Source organism: Lissotriton helveticus, chromosome 2_2, assembly GCF_964261635.1.
Source record: "Lissotriton helveticus chromosome 2_2, aLisHel1.1, whole genome shotgun sequence".
NCBI lineage: Eukaryota > Metazoa > Chordata > Amphibia > Caudata > Salamandridae > Lissotriton > Lissotriton helveticus.
Window position 1 is genome coordinate 396,540,970 of NC_136060.1, and position 17,605 is coordinate 396,558,574.

General features: G+C 46.1%; 1 protein-coding gene across 1 annotated transcript in view; it reads left to right on the forward strand.

The window, feature by feature from the left end:
* The window catches only part of SLBP (stem-loop histone mRNA binding protein), a 120,182-nt gene extending 106,792 nt beyond the window's left edge, over positions 1-13,390 (forward strand). The window contains exon 8 of the mRNA XM_078678634.1: positions 13,265-13,390. Within this exon, the coding sequence (XP_078534760.1) occupies positions 13,265-13,270 (6 nt within the window). The 3' untranslated portion in view covers positions 13,271-13,390. The remainder of the gene's footprint in view (positions 1-13,264) is intronic.
* The last annotated feature ends 4,215 nt before the right edge of the window (positions 13,391-17,605 follow it).

A 17,605-nucleotide genomic window follows, 5' to 3' on the forward strand; every position in this document is an offset into this window, starting at 1 on the left:
TTAACGGCATCAGTCACTAAGGCCTTATAATCAGACTGTTTGAGACCGAGGACATGAAGTTTGTCTCGGGTGACCCCCAACTCCAACTCTCCTTCCAGTTCAGTAATATCAGCCTCCAGTCGGACCACCGCCTCATTCCTGCTCTTTTTAGCACCAGCAATCAATGATAAGGCCTGTCCACGAAGGACCGTTTTAAAAGCTTCCCATAAGGAGACAGAAGAAGACACCGATCCCTCATTCTCAAGAAAGTAGTGATCAAGGGACTTGACAAGTTCAGCACGGGTCTTAGGGTTATGAAGATACCAGGGGTTAATCGGAGCCACTCGACCCCCAATGCCCGGATTAATGTCCATATGAAGCCATACGGGAGAGTGATCCGAAATCCCCCTAGCTAAGTGCCTAATCTCTTTTATCAATGAGGCTTGTGCTGCCGGCATCAAAACATAGTCCAACCTAGACAAGCTGCCATGGCACCCGAATGGAAGGTAAACTGTGTCCGACCAGGGTGCATCACCCTCCAACAATCAATCAAGCCCAGAGTTTCCAGGAATCCACTCAACCATGATTGGGACCTCACAAGATCTCGGGAGGGGATGGCGGTCCTCCACACCAGATACAACAGAATTAAAGTCTCCGCCCATGAGCAGCATACAGTCCGGGAGTCCCAGAACCACCCTCCCCAGTTCAGAAAAGGTTGAGGATTGCAAACCAGGGGGGACATAGACAGAAAGCAACGTGATGGTCTTCCCCTCCCACCTACCAGTGAGGGCAGCGTAACGCCCTCTATCATCACACAGTACATTGTCAACCTCCAGGGGAAGGGAGTTCCGAACAAGAATACCCACCCCCCTGGAACCGGAGGTGAAACCAGCATGGGCAGCAAGATGGTATCCCCGCCTATTCATAGCATGACAAGTGTTCCCAATCAGATGTGTTTCCTGCAATAACACTACATCAGGGGAAAAACGTTTCAAGTATTGCAATACAACACCCCGTTTTATCCTGTCCCCCAATCCATTAACATTCCAGCTTAGAAGTCTCAGCCCCCTACCCCCACACTCGAATTGGCAGCAGAGCCCTCCCAACCCGCAGCGCAGCACCCAAATCAAATAATAATTCAATACGTTGCCTTGAAAAAAGAACAAAAACACACCCCAAACACTTCCCACCCTCCCCCCACAGTCCTAGGAAACAAACGCCCCCCACCCTGCACCCCTGCGTTAGACTCAAAAGCCACCCCAACTTGCAGTGTGCCTGTCGCCCTAACATGAAACTAATCTACAAAAAAGAAACCCAGAGGAGGAAAGAGTCCCATCCCCCGCCACCTCGGGTGTACACAGAAGTCTTAGTAATACGGGAGACGTCTAACCACAGTGACATATCAGGAATAGTGTCAGGAACTCGGGAGCACAGCTCATTCCTGGTCAGGTTGGCCACCCTCAGCTCCGCCGGAATGTTCCGTGCGATCTCGTCGCTCAGGCAAGGAATCAAGCCAGTCACTCGCTCTGTCAGGGCGATCAAAGAAAAATGTCCGGTCCTCGTATTCAATCCGTAGTCGGGTCGGGAACAGCATCGCATATTTCAGTCCCATGTCCCTCAGTCTCCGCTTCATTCCTTGTACCAGGTTCACTGTTTCAGCTTCGCAATACGTACGGATCGCGACGATTCGGACGGATTGACGGAATACGGATCGTACTACGCGACTCGGACGGACGGGCACGAATCTTACGGCGATGGCTCCGGATGAAAATTGTACAGATGTTTATTTTCCAGGATCTCCATCCTCTTTTTCTGAACAGATTGTGTGAAGTCCGGGTAGAAGCTCACAGTGGTATTCTCAAACTTCACCGGGCCACCCGTTCGCGAGGCCTGCAGGATAGCGTCTCTATCCCTGAAATAGAAGATTCTAGCAATAATTGGGCGCGGTGGAGCACCAGTTTTAGGTTGACCACCCGGAACTCTATGTGCACGTTCAACGGCAAAGAATTTTCTGAGGCCTTTAGGAGCAAGATGCGTGAGGATGAGGTCTTCAACAAGGAGATCCGTGGAAGAGCCGGTGGAATTTTCTGGAACCCCAATGATGCGCACGTTATTGCGTCGCGCCCGGCTTTCAAAATCCTCCAGTCGACGATTAAAGAGGTCATTAGAGGTCCGGAGAGTACGCACCTTTGGAGGTCAGCGACATCCGTAGTGAGGCTGGAAGTCTTTAAGTCCAAAGATTTTACCTTTTCATTGGTCTTCGATAAATCCATTCTGATAATATTGACGTCGATGGCCACTGTGTCCAGCTTGAGGGCGAGGGCCTCATATTGTTGGTCCATAGAAGTCTTCATACCAGTGATGGCGCCCATGACGTCTTGCAGTGTAAGATCAGCCAACATGGCGGGGTCCTCGGACACTTCACCCCGATTTCTATTCGCCCCTCCGGGTGACACCTTAGGCTGGGTGTAGCGGTCCATGACGTTCGTTTGAACGGGACCACCTCGGAGAGGGGTCTTGGTTTTGCGTTTCTCGCTGTCGGGTTTGCCCGCCATGGCGGGCGGCAAGCCCCCAGGAAGCGCCCTGGATCTGGTGAAAATGATTAGTGCAGTTTCACCCAATCGTACTGATAGCAAGCCAGTGGGCACACGGCGTATATCACCGATACGCCGCCTTGGGCTCACAGTAAGTCCAGGGTCCGGGCGCAACACAGGCTATTGCAGCAGGATAGAAATGCGAGAGGGTGAAGATCCAAAAATGAAACCGAAAGTGATCTCGGGGCAACAACCAAGACTCCGCCGCCGCTGTTGTTGAATTGCAACCTGGGCACTCAGACCACCCGAGGCCCGGTGGTGTCCATGGGGCAGGCCTCAAAGGTTCAGAGTGTCATAAGTTTGGTTCCCGGAGTCCAAATCAATTTCTGAAAACAGCTCGTATGTCAGCTGGGTTGCGTCTTCAATAGCCCGTCGATGTTGGCAGGATAATAGTCAGGATAATTGCGGGAGGTGGCGAGGGTCTCGGGAGCCCTGGGCTCACGCGGCCATCTTGGATGCGCGCGTAGCTCCTCCAGGTGCCCAGTGTTAACACAAAAGCAAACAAGGCTGAGGGCGAAGCAGCCCTCAGCCAGCGTGTGTGCACTTGCATATTTATTTCTTGATTCTATATATATATTTTTTAATATGCGAACACATTCAGGTCGATTCCGATTCGGGAAAAACCTCTCCGAACAGCCGTTCGGAGTGTTGTTCCCGTACGAATCGTACCCTTCAACGTCCCCCGTACGTACGAGGAAGTACGATTCGTACCAGGAGCTGGACTCCGTACAAATCGTACAGAGACCGTACGACTCAAATCTCCGTATGAATCTCCCTCGGAACCCGCTGTACGCGACATCTGTACGGTTCGTGGCTGGTTTTTACGACCCAGCAAGTACAATACGGGTATGCACCGTACGACCCTTTTTCTACGGCAGCTGAAAACAGCCGTAAAAGCAGAGTTCGCGCTGAAACAGGTACGCAACGGCCCCCCCGGGTATGGTGCGTACCCCCCATGATCGCAGGGGTACGCACCGTACCCCTGCGATCATGGGGGTACGCACCGTACCCCGCGATCATGGGATGTATGCACCATACCCCATGTTCGCTGGGTGTACGGTGCGTACACCCCATGATCGCGGTGTACGGTGCGTACCCCCCATGATCTCAGGGGTACGGTGCGTACCACTGCGATCATGGGGGGTACGCACCGTAGGGTGTGTATGTGAATGTGTGCTTTTCCGTACGAATCGCACTTACCTGACGTGAACCGTACGAATCGCATCCTGATACCCGGTCCGGATCGTACTCGTCGGGTCGTACAGCATGTGTACGAGTCGTACGGTTCACTGTTTCAGCTTCGCAATACGTACGGATCGCAACGATTCGGACGGATTGACGGATCGTACTACGCGACTCGGACGGACGGGCACGAATCGTACGGCGATGGCTCCGGATGAAAATCGTACGGACGTTTATTTTCCAGGATCGGAATCGGCCCCATTGTGTGGAAAAATGCTGGGGGCTGAGCCCCGACACTCATGTAGGGGAGCTGCTCCCCCTATCTGTACATCCCCGCGAATCAAGGACACAAAAAATACCTACGGTTCATCCATGAGAACACATATATTACCAATTCAAAGTCTTACCCTTTCGAATAAAGTCAGCACCAATTGTTTTCACAAACAGCCTAGCGCCAGTGGCCTTAAGAAGAAATTGAATCCACATTCGTCCCTATCTAGATGACTGGTTGGTGAAGGCAAACTCAAAACAAAAATGTTAAAAAAACGCATTCAGAAGGTGATCACAATGCTGCAAAGATTGTGTTTCTCCATAAGCCTGAAAACATTATCACCAAACCCAGAGCAGGAATCTTTTTCCCTAGGAGCAAGACTGAACTCCAACCTGGCACCGGGTTACCCGACCCAAAGGAGAATCCGAGCAAATTCTCCTCTACCAGAAGGAACAGCCTCTGAGAGTTATGAAACGGATGGGCATGATGGCATCATGCATCCCCATCCCCACCCCCTCATTACTCATGCATGTCTACAAAGATGGCTGTGCAACAGTTGGTCACAAACCACAGGGAGTTGGGAGGATCTAGTGGTTGTAACAGGAAAGGTACAGGAGATACAGTGGTGGGCATCCAATAATATAAGCAATGAAGGCTTTTTAAATCACCAACTCCCTCAGTGAACATTACAACAGATGCGTCTCGCAAAGGATGGGGTGGCCATTCAGGAAACCTAGGATACGGGGTCAATGGAACAATTCAGACTCCATAAAACACATTTATTTATTTATTTATTTATGGAGCTTGTAAAGCGCACGGCTACCCCCCGCGGGGGTGTCCCGGCGCTATAGACTGTAAGCTAGAAAGGAGAGGACTACTTATGCAGAGGAGAATAACCAGGTCTTCAGTCGGCTACGAAAAAGTGATTCAGATGGAATGAACCCAAGGTCTAAAGGAAGGCTATTCCAGAGTTTGGCCGTCGTGACTGTAAAAGCTCTGCCGCCCATTCTGGAGCGACGGAACCGAGGAACAGTAATGAGACGTAAATTGTTAGACCGCAGGGATCTAACCGACTGGGAGAGTACCAATCTCTTTCGTAGATAACCTGGTCCTGACCCTTTAAGGGCCCGAAAGGCAAGAGTCAGCATCTTGAACTGGATGCGACTGGAGATTGGGAGCCAATGTAGCTCTTTGCGGTAGGATGCAACCGACTGACGGTAAGGGATATTGCCAATTAGCCTCGCCGCCGCGTTCTGAACGATCTGTAAGCGTTCAATTTGATACAGGGGGGCTCCAGCGTAGAGACTGTTGGCATAATCCAAGTGTGATGTTATTAAGGCATGAGTAACCGTTCTGCGGGCATCCACGGGCAGATATGGGAAAATCTTTCTCATCATGCGCAGTTTCCAAAAACAGGCTGCAGTAACCTTGTTTATTTGGGATCTACACGAGAGAGCATCATCAAACTGAAAGCCCAAATTGCGAACCGTTTGAACAGGAATAGGGGGGGGGATTGAGCACAGTCGGCCACCACAAAGTCGGAGGTATTGTGATTTTTTGGTTAAAAAACAAAACCTCCGTCTTATCGGTGTTAAGCCTAAGATGGTTAGCAGTCATCCAAGAGCATATTTCGCCAAGACAGTGGCGGAAGCTGGCGAAGCTAGAGTCAGAGTGATCTCTAAAAGAAAACATTAGCTGTGTGTCATCAGCATAAGAGATCACTCTGACCCCCCACGACTCAACCACCTTAGCCAGAGGGGCCAAATAAACATTGAAAAACAATGGGCTCAATGCAGAGCCCTTCGGAACTCCACAGACGAGGGGCTTACTCTCAGATTGAAAAGGTCTAAGGAGAACCCTCTGCGTTCGTCCTTTAAGAAAGGAGCTGATCCACGACAAAGCGGAACCACCCAATCTGATCTGCTCCAAGCGATCTAAAAGTATCCTATGGGACACCGTATTGAAAGCGGCGGATAGGTCGAGGAGGACCAGCATGGCCTCCTCGCCCCTATCCACACACTCTCGAATGGTCTCAGAGACCTCCAGAAGCGCCGTCTCAGTACTGAAACCCGTTCTGAAACCCGACTGGGAATCGTGAAGTAAAGAATTGGTCTCCAAGTAGTCCGCAAGTTGTAGTTGTACGGCCTTTTCTAAGACCTTCGCTGGTTTAGGGAGGAGGGAGATGGGGCGATAATTACAGAATTGCCCCGGGTCCGCATCCAGCTTCTTCAAGATGGGGACCAACATAGCCTCCTTCCAAGCCGTTGGAAATTGGCCCAAATGTAGTGAAGAGTTCCAAATAGAAATGAGTGGCTTGATCAACAGGGGAGCTAGGTCACTCATGACCTTGGGCGGAACAGGATCTAAAGGGGAACCAGATTTACACTGAGTGAGCAGTTTAAGTGCAGACTCAGTGGTGAGGTCCTTAAAGGCTACCAGTGATGGTAAGGTATCATCCTTGTTCTTAACAGTGGAAGGGGATGGTGCAGATGTAAGGGCAGATGGAAAGGAGGAAGTAATTTTCTCAATTTTGTCTTGGAAATAATCTGATAAACCATTACATAAGGTCTGGCTAGAGAGGTTCTGGGGTGTCATGGCGGGGGGTTTAACAAAGTCTTTAACAATATTAAAAAGCGTTTTAGCAGAATTCTCTGCATTTTTTATTTGTAAGGCAAAGAATTCTCTCATTGTGGACTTTTTTAGTTTGATAAAATTCTTTAACGCAGATTTGTAAATACTTTTTGCCTCTAAGTCATAAGAGAGTCGACAGCTGCGTTCTCATTTTTTGCAGCGGCTTTTTTCCTCACGCAAGACTGGAGAAAACCACAGGGCAGAAGGGCGGGATCTTGCAGAGGAAACTGGCAGTAATGGAGCAATAACCTCGATGGCAGACAGTAAGGGTGCGTTGAACTGTGCAACGTTTGCATCGATGTCTCCAGTAAGCGGATCCAAGGGGCACGAAAAGACAGGCTCTAAGGCAGTGCAGGTGACTTTATGCCATTTTCTCCTATAGTCCATACCAAGTTCCACCGAGCTCTGTGCAGGAGGGAACAATATATCGAACGGGAGAAGGTAATGGACGGACCAGGTGAGGGGTAGGGAAGGGTGAACTGTAGTACCCAGAAGGTTTGAGAAAATTAAGTCTAAAGTGTGGCCCGCTAAATGCGTCGGGCCCTGGATCAATTGGGTTAAACTCAGGCTCTGTAGGGTGTCTAGAAGTTGAGTAGCCTGGGAGCACGAAGGGTCTTCAGCATGCAAGTTGAAATCACCTGGCACTATAAAGTGCGGATGTTTAAGCGACAGATCCGCTATAAGATGTACAAGCTGCGTTAATGAAGAGGCTGAAGCGCTAGGGGGATTATACACTAAGATGCCAGTCAGAAAGACAGCAGCTGAGTCAGAAATGGTAAAGTACATGGCTTCAATCAGCCCCAAATTAGTAAGTTTTTTAATAATCAGACGCAAGTGAGATTTCAAAATAATGGCAAGGCCGCCCCCCGTTTTACCTTCTCGGTAAAATACCCATGAAGCGATAATCAGGGGGGGTGGCTAAATGGATGTCCGGATTGGAGGTATCTTTTATCCAAGATTCTGTAAGGAACAAAATATCCCAGTCATGTGAGACAAGTGTAGTCCAGATTTCGCTCGCATGACGGGGGAGCGAGCGACAGTTGACCAATACTGCCATTAGTATTAGTGGGGCAGGTAAGGAAGTGGTAGATGGAGGAGCACGTTCACCCCAAGGAGGGATAGTCAAACCACAGTATAGGCAGTTAAAGGGGCGACCCTCTAAATTACTCGGAGGGCAGCGGGCAGACAGTGAACAGGTACCAGAACTTAAATGTAGAAGCTGTTCCCTGGTCCAGCTAATGGAGCCCGTGTTAATCGAATGCACAGGGGGACTGGCCCTAGGCCCGGGCCAGGCGCGGACGGGCGCAGACGGGCTTGCCTTAGGCGCGCCCGCTGCGCCCGCACCCGCTGCGCGGACGGGGAGTCAGTCTATTTTTATACATAACGAGGGGGGCGGGAGTCGTCCAAAAGCTGGAGCGCTACCCTGCCCTCCCCCAATATGGCGGCGGCTATTCTGTGCGTACCGGCGTCAGCACCTCAATTCGGCTGAGCCGGTAAGCAATGTAGTGAGGGAGACCCTGGAGGCGATGTCAATCTCAGCTTCACGGGTCGCGTTGCCAGGAAAATTAAAATAGCACCAAGAAAAATATTTACAATATTTAAAATAGTGTCCTGCTACAATCAAGTAGTCTGATTAAAAATGAGGGGAAAGAGAAGAACGCCCCCGGCTTCCGCCTCAGGGGAAAGAAAGCTATAGTCTGCAGGCAGACCGAAATTCAGCCCTTAAGTAGATCGGGAGGGCGGGAGTCGTCCAAAAGCTGGAGCGCTACCCTGCCCTCCCCCAATATGGCGGCGGCTATTCTGTGCGTACCGGCGTCAGCACCTCAATTCGGCTGCGCCGGTAAGCAATGTAGTGAGGGAGACCCTGGAGGCGATGTCAATCTCACCTTCACGGGTCGCGTTGCCAGGAAAATTAAAATAGCACCAAGTAAAATATTTACAATATTTAAAATAGTGTCCTGCTACAATCAAGTACTCTGATTAAAAATGAGGGGAAAGAGAAGAACGCCCCCGGCTTCCGCCTCAGGGGAAAGAAAGCTAAAGTCAACTTTCTAGAGATGAAGACTGCTTCTGCCACTAAAAGATCACAAATAGACATAAAGGTTCTTAAGCTCAGGCATCAAACTCCAAAGTGACCATTTAAAGTCCATACAATTGCAGTCAATAAAGTGAGTCACAAGTGTTCTTGTAATGTGCTTGTTGGTTAGATAGGAATTCCGTAGATGAGAAGATTTGATTTCGCAGAAGCAAGTAGTGAAAAAACTTTGACGTTTCGGTCTCTTCTAATTAATATGCAAGACCATCCATAGGGCCAATGCTTAGAAAACAGCACCCAGTTAATTCACTATTTATAGAAAAAAGAAATACAAACTTAGATGTACCCCTCGGAAATCCAACAGATAACAGTACACCTGTCCTGAACATGTGGTCAAGGAATAATTCACTCTTGTGTCAAATCATTGTGACAAGCAATACCATTGGACATTTTTATAAATTCTTCAAAAAGATGGAAGAAATATCAGGTGTGGCTGCAACTTGGTGACACACAACACATAATGAAAGTGCACGAGCTGTCAGTTGGAAATAACATTTGCTCACAATTCCATAACCATAAGACTGCTTTGCTGCTCCTGGAAAGACTGCTCCGCTGCCTGAAGCCTGCCTTGAACCCTAAGAGGCCTGCACTGCTGCTTGAGCCCCATTCCACTACTTGAACCTAGGAATACCAGAGTGATTCCAAGAATTAGTTCGCTGGCCAGAGCCTCGGGGGACAGAAAAGCGTCAACCATCTTTAATCCGCACCTGGACCCAGCCTGCATGATTTCTAAACCCCCAAATGGCGCCCCTTCAGTCCTGGACCCTTGGTGGTGGTATTTAAGCTGCCCAGATAGGCCCAATCCAAAATTGGGGACTTAGAAATGTTTTGCCTAAAAACTGCTCTGAGAACAGAGAGGAGACCTGGACTAGCCTGCTCGTCTATCCTCCCAAGGTGCATTGCCAGTTGGCATGACTTCTGAGGTGCTTGAAGTGTATGAAACATTTGATAAAGTTAATGCAGTGTGTAGGAAACAGCCTTATAGTTCTCAAGGCAATAACGACAAGGATGGTAATTGGAATAATGAGAACATTAAGCTATACAGGAAAGGCGGACACAAAATGGTGTCATAGGTGTGGTAGCAATTTCCATCTCGGAGATTCATGAAAAAACGCTTTGCTATAGGCAAAGAGTGTGGCATGCTGAGAACTTTGTGGCAAGGTTTATGTGATAGATTCTGGACCACCTATGGTTGGTCTAACCAATACGATCTGCACATAATAGTGAACTCAAAAGCAGACATTTAAGTGATGGTGATAGATGAAAATGCAGAATGAAATGCAGTCTTGAATGATTACCAAGCGGTTTTAAAAAATAATTAGGAGAGACCCGAGGATATATGCATAAGACATCGCAAGGAAGGTCCCTTTGGCCATCAGGACGGAAGTAAGGTCGATTTTGGGTCAGATGATTGGGAACAAAATAATGGAAGTGGTGGAACCGCAGAATGGATCTTGCCTGTGGTTATAACAAAGAAATCAGATGGCTTATTGAGGTTGTGTTGACTTATGCAGTCTCAACGAGTACATCGTCACCGCCTGCATTACACTTCTGAATATTAATTAATTGATTTTGTAGTTATCTGGGAGAATGTATTTCACAAAACTTGATTTGAGGAGTGCCTCTCATCAGATTGTGCTACATACTGATTCAAGGCATTTGACAGCTTCTATCACCTGTGAATGGGGGTTTAAATTCAACATGTTACTGTTTGGTTTGTCATCAGCAGCAAGTGTCTTCCAAAGGTTAACCGCATCGGCAATTCCGCCATGGTGTGGCCGTTTAGCGGAGTGGGCGTGGCAGCGCAGGCAAACGGACGTGCGCAGCACTATGAAGGTAGTGCGCGCGACGGCCGTTGGCCGACAGAAGCACACAAGGGCTTACTAATGAATATCTCGTCCGGCGTTCTAATGTTGTGTTTTTCCAAGACGATATATTAATCTTTTGAAACAGCATTTACGCCCACAGTGAGATGTTGAGGGAGATCTTCTATAGTATTGAAAATGCACGGTTGACGTTACGAAAAGAAAAGTGTAAATTTTGACTGAGAGGAGTTGAGTATTTGGGATGTTTAATTTCAGGAGAGGGAGTTAAACCCAAATTGAATTTGGCGAGTGCGTTTACTAATGGTGAATGACAGAGACAAACTGCGAACATTCATGGGCATGGTGGAATATTGTTCAAAATTCATACAGGATTTTGTGCACAAAATAGAGACTTTGAGACTGTAATTAAGGAAGGGAAACAGTTTATTTGTGGGCAGGACCAACAGCTGATGTTTCTTGATGTAAAGAACAATAATGCCAATGCTGGTGTTTTGGTTCTTTGTCAGGTGGGCTTAAAAACCATACTTACTGTAGACATCAATGCTAATGGCAGTTTCTCCCAATACAATACAATAAAGTTGATAAAGCACGCAGTTGCTTCCAAGGAAGCGTTCTGGCGCTAGCAACAGACAAATATGAAAGACCAACACCTTCAAGACTAGAAAAGCATAGAGCCAAGCAGCAAAGAAGAAAGTCTTCAGCTGTGTGAAAAATTGATTCAGAGGCGGCCGAGCGAAGTAGGAAGGGAGTTCCAGAGTTTAGTAGACAAAAATGCAAAAGATCTTCCTCCCCTTCTTGCCCTGTTGACCCTTGGAACTTGTAATAGCATTAGAGCGCAAGGCGTATATAGGTGTATATATATGAGATGCGCTTATCTAGCGCTAACCGGTTAGTTAATGATTTGTTACTTAACAAAATATGTTGTTATTGAGAGCTATATTTGATCACTTTCACATAAATATTAGGATAACAAGTGCTATGATAACAGTTTTGTTTGCTGCTAAAACTTAGCATATACATATATGTAAGTGTCACAAATTGAATGTTGTTTTCTCCCTGTCTTCCTGAAATGTCTGAATACAATTGCAGGTATGCAATGTGATTACAGCAGGGTTTGATAACAGATAATGCCGATTTTTTTAGTGGGGTGAAAGTAGATGTATGAATAAAGGTAAGATGTGAGGAACAAATGGATATGAGGTCGTTGTGCAGGGTTTTGAAAGAGGGGATTGGTGAGTATGTGTATAGTGTGGCAGTGTGAATGGGGAGGTCATGTCTGGGCTTTAGGAGTGTTTCACTTTGGTGTTTAACTGGAGAAGGCAAGTGTGGATCTTTGAAATGGTAATTGGGTGTTCGTGTTTGTGTTGAGGGATAAGGTGGCTGAGAGAGTGTTGAGGAATTCAAATGAAAGTGGGAGTGCACGGAGTTCCGGTCAAAAAGTGGGGTGGGGTTGTGTCCGATTTTGTGAAAACGTAGGGGAGGGAAAGTATAAAGTCGTGCGTTAGGGATGTTACACAGCATAGACATGCATTGCGAATGAATGAAGATCCGAACAGTAGAAACATTGAAATAAGTAAATTGTGGATAAAAAAAGATGATTGGTTTTTGGGAGCCGTTTTGGCAGGAGGGATAAAAGTTTGGGATCATTTCCAAGTGCCGTCAGCTCAATGATACATTTGGACATTGTAAGAACCACTGAAAAGTAGGTCTGATGATGTAGTGTGGCTCACTGGTTAGAGGCGGCAGACCCGAGAGCAGAGGACGGCCCGAGACCAGGGTTCGATTCCCGGCGCGGCAGGTTTCTGGACCAGGGTCAGCGGACTCGATAATTCTCTCGCCTCGGTGCCCACTCTGATCAGCGTTCACACTCGGCAACTCTGGGCATTAGCTTGCCTCATCTTCACTAACGGCCCCACCAGACCGCCGGGGATGCCTGGTCTCACCCTGGAGATACCCATTAAGGGACCATCTCTCAGGGAAGCCAGGAAGGGTTTCGCAGCGGTCGAAGCGCCTTGGGACCCTACGGGTAAGTAGTGCGCTATATAAATGCCTATACATTTACATTTACATTTACATGATATGGAGTATTTAAACTTATTGTATGTTCAATTATGAATATTAATGACTTCAGAGCATCATAATGGTAACATAGGTTGTTTTATTTGTCATTGTAGTGACCCCTGACGAAGGGCACCAGAGGCCCGAAATTCATTGGGTTTTTTCAAAATAAAAAACACTGCCTAAGCCGAATTTGCATCTGTCGTGTTTTAGCCAGAGGTTCGGAAGGCCCAGCTTGAACATTAGAAACAGTGAAAATTGGCAATTCCACTCCGAGTGTGGGGAAAAAAACGTTGAAAATAAGTTGAATTAAAATGTTTTCAATATGGATCAAAAAAGGAACATATGGAAAAAATTGGAGTAATTTGATGATTGCCTAGCAGGCTACCTCAGCTGTGCGTTTGGTAGGGGTGAGATGACGCCCCCGATTTGAAGTTAAATACATTTGATACCATCCTATTGTTATAAAACGATTATATGTGCAGAATCTATAGTTTAGCAACAGAAAGTTTATCTGTTTTGGCCGGCTTTTGAAAAATACAATTGGAATAATCATATAATGTTAGTGATTTATTCACATTGAATCTTGTTGTATTTTAACATTTTATTTATGTATGTTTTCCTTTAGCCCTGAAGAAGTCTCTTCGGAAACGAAACGCGTTGGCTAAATGGCACAAGATTAAATGCACAATGGATTTTGTGAATATTGGATTTTAATGATCTCATCTATTTTTCAATAAAGAAAATAACTCGAATCACAAAGAACAATTTGGACCAGACATTCTTCTTCAAGCTGATACGGACAATTTGATCTCATGGCTGACAAGTTGTTGTGTGGTGATAAGATGGTAATGATGGGTGATAAATCTGTACTTTCGTACTGCAATTTATTGAAAGAGCTAAGTTAATTCCCTAGCGCATGAAGGTCACTTAGGTCAGTCTTTCACTCTTAAGAGGGTAAAGGAGACATTTTTGTGGACAGCCTTGTACAACCAGGTGAAATGATGAGTGGGGGAATGTGAGGTTTGTAAGAATTAAGGGAAACGGTTGAAGGGGGCCTTAGGAGCCACAAACCACATGCAATATGTGTATGAGGCAAGATTTGTTTTGGAGAAAGTGTGTCCTTTTGCTAATTGACCTGAACACGAGAGATATGCTGCTGCTATCATAGTGGATGCTAAGTCTAAGTGTATTCTTGAGAAATGTCACCACCACATCAACTTTTCAATGTTGGTGAGATTTTCAGGATGGAAGGTATACCACCAGTGCTCATAACTGATAGCAGGACACAGTTAACATTACTTGAAATGAATGAGTTCTTGGATAATATTGGTGTCAAGCATGTGTACCTCTCTCTATAACCCACAAGGAAATGGGCATATGGTAAGAGCCACTAGGTTAGTAAAAGACACCATGGAGGTGGCATGCAATGGTGGGGTATCTGTCTAGGTTTCCTTTAATGATATGCTGGTGGCCCACCTGGGAATATTAGCACAGGGGAATCGCCATTTGAGTTGATGAGGGGTAGACAACTAGGGACAAAATTGGTTCCAATGTAGATGCGTGAGGCAAGTGTGACAACAAAAGGGACATAATAGATTCAAAATACATGATTCAGGAATGTGGCAGGTTAGGTAAAGATAAAACCAGGTGGGGAGGGATATGGGTTGTCCTAGTTTAGGGGCCCATATAAGATGGGTAAAGTAGATGGTTATTGGGTCAAATTGGAAAATTGACAGTCATGGAATACGAGAATAGTGGTTTTATTCCACAAAAATAGGAAAAGTAAGGTCTAGGTCTTGAAGGACGGTGAATGTAGTGGATGGTTGTTGATGAAGGACAGTGAATTTCGTAGAGGCGTGGGAGTTGGTGAAAGCAGTGGGAGTGCGCATAAAGCTAGAGATGACCGTGTGGGCAAGGTCCTTCTACTGGACGGGTGACAAGGTCTTGCAGACCACCGGGGTGGTTTGGAGATTTTATGTGTAGTTAGACCCACACATGTAGTTGGACCAACAATTTGTGCTTTGCTCTTGTATCTGCAAGGTTTCAGTTTGTCTGTTCTACTGGGTTTTGCATTATTTGGCTGTTTATTTGTGTTGATAGTATTCATCTCTTGTGTCTTGTTTTGTAGTTAAGCATTTATATTCTTTTCTTCGTCATTGTCTCTATTTTGGTATCTCTTTTACTATTGTGGTTTTGGAAGTTCAAGGTGTGTTCTTGTTTGTGGTTTTGTTACGTCCTTGGGAAAGAAGGGTGGGGTTGTAAGGTTACTTTACTTTGTATTCTCTAGGTGCTGAGGTTTAGGAATGTTAACCATGTAATAGCCATATTTATGATACCGTTCCATGCTGGTCTACTTTCAAATAGTTTGGTAGTTATTGTGTGGTGCCTAGATGTGGGTGGCAGAGTTTTGTTTGCTTAATAAACTTGATCTAGAGGCAAGTACCAGGTGACCACACATAGGGGTAAGACAATGAAAGGGGCAGATGTTGCATACCAAAGGAATGACGTAGAATGTTAACGCTTCAGTCCAAATGCATGCTTTGACATGTAACTACAAAACTAAGCAAACCAAATAAGTCTCTAGCCTTGCCAATCCTTTTTAGGGCTCGCCTGCTGATGTGCTTGCGCATAGCTGGCGAAGCTCTATAGTGGCTTATCCAGAGTTTACCCACTGGCGATTCCATGCAGTGCATGTGCGCTTTTTAGGTCATTGCGCAAGCGCAAGCCCTAAAAAGCGCGTGCACAATGCCACCAGCCGCCTGCCTGCCTGCCTCGCATTACCACATCAAAGGCAGCCCAGCCTCCCTCCCACAAGCTTCTCAGCGTGCGCTCTGCATTTCTCCTCCCAGCGCATTTCTCATCCCCTAATTATTCACGGCCAGCCGGCCGTACTTTCAGTTTCACGCCCGCCAGGCCCTGTCTCCTTTTATGCTCTCTGATGCTTGTTTTTTTTTAACTTGTTTTGTTTGCACGGATAGGGCAGGCTCTGAGACTCGAACCCTGTCCCCCAGTTTCAAAGTCGGAAACTCTAAATGTTACGCCACATCCTTTTTTCAGGCATTGCTGGGCACAGGCGTCAGCCTGAATACTGTTTCATTGTGTTTGTCTGGAAGTGGGCAGGTTTCGTTATTAATTTTTGTGTGTGCTTGAAGTGAGCATCCGTGATGTCCTCTCCTCTTTATGTTACTATTGCTACCTCATACCAGTGGGTGTGGAATGAGCTGCGCCTGTCTGTGTGATCTACGGCTACGAGCTTCCCTCTCAGTCAGTTGCTGCCTCCCACTGGGGCTCACGAGGGTTTCATGTGCCTATAATGGTGGGCTTCAGAGTGTGACTAAAAAATCCTAAAACTGGAACACACACACTAGGCTTTTTCTTCGTACAATAGGTAACCCAGTACATTTCATATACAATTATTAAATGCATAAGGCCATCGATGGCTGATGAAACACTTATTTATAAGCCAGAGGTTTTGTCACTGACCGTGCTTTTTTGACTGTGCAGATTTGTTTCCATCTCAAAAGTTAATAAAACGCTAATGCAACTTTGCCGTGAAGGAGAAGACTGTTTACATAGGTTAGCTGGTCATCTTTCAGTTGCCTATTGCTGTACTTGATTGGGTGTTAAACAGCAAAGCCATTGCAAGACCTATTGGCTTAGCCAACGCTTGTTTCTCTTGCTTTCACATTCTTACTTTCACTTTCTTTCTTTCTCTTTTTTTCTTTCTTTCTCTCGCTTTCTCCTGCTTTCTCTTGTTTTCTCTTTCTCTCTTTCTTTCTTTCCCTTTCTCTTTCTTTCTTTCTCTTTCTTTCTTTCTCTCTTTCTTTCACTCTCTTTCTTTCTTTCAACACCACAGACCAGGCTCGAGGAGTGCCACATACACATGTGATGTGGTTTTAGGAGTACTTCAAAGCAAGTTTGCTCAACTTTTAAAAGAAAATTATTTTAGTACAATATGCCCAATCTACGTTTAATGGGACATTACCAGCACTTCTCAGCGTGCCTGCTGAATGTTCATCCACAAAATACCAACACTTTGCGCTAGACTGCCTTACTTTAGTGGAGAGTACTTGTAATATTAATACATCTAAGTCATGTAAATACAACACATATTGCATTACAAATGCTATAGGTGTCACGTTTGCAAAAGTTAACAATATTGGCATTGTACATGACAAAGTTATTAATTTCGCTATTTTCAAAACAAAAACATAAATAAAAAATGTGTTATTTACAATACTAATACCTCTAACTTTACTAATGCGAGCCCTATTGCATTGCAAATGCTTGTTTAATTTGTATTTGCATGTAAAAGCATGCATTAAGACAGAAATGTTTGCATAAATGGCCGATAATCTTGTCTTTGTTTTTTTAAACTCTTTTTATTAACAAAGCTCGAAAGACCATATCATTCAAAAACATTGCCATTAGTACATCAGTTGTCGTATACAGAGAATCAATGATATTATGTTCATGAATACAGCAGGCACGTGCGTTACCCCACGTCCTGTAGCTAGTATTCCACCCACAGCTCTCTATTCCTTCTCCACGGCATCCACACTTTTTCCCATTTTCACGCGCATCCCCTACTTTTGTACACAGTTTCCTTGGCCCTCTGGCACCAATCAAGATCTCGTTTCCACTCCTCCACCTGCTGGGGTGAAGGTGCCCCCCAACTCCTGGCAATATTACACTTTGACACCCCTGTCCACAAAGCCAGCCAAAGTCCCATGAATCTGGACCAGTCTGCATCGCCACGAATCATTAATAAAAGCCATTTTGGTTCTAGTGGAACAGGCTCTCCCATAACCTCTGACATACCGTCCGTGACTGTCTGCCAGAATATGGACACCTCGGGACATTCCCACAGTATGTGCTTGAAGGTCCCCTCCTTCTCACATCCCCTGACACACAGTGCTGACAAAGCCCGACCCCAGGAGTACAGGTGAGTGCCAGGATAATATGT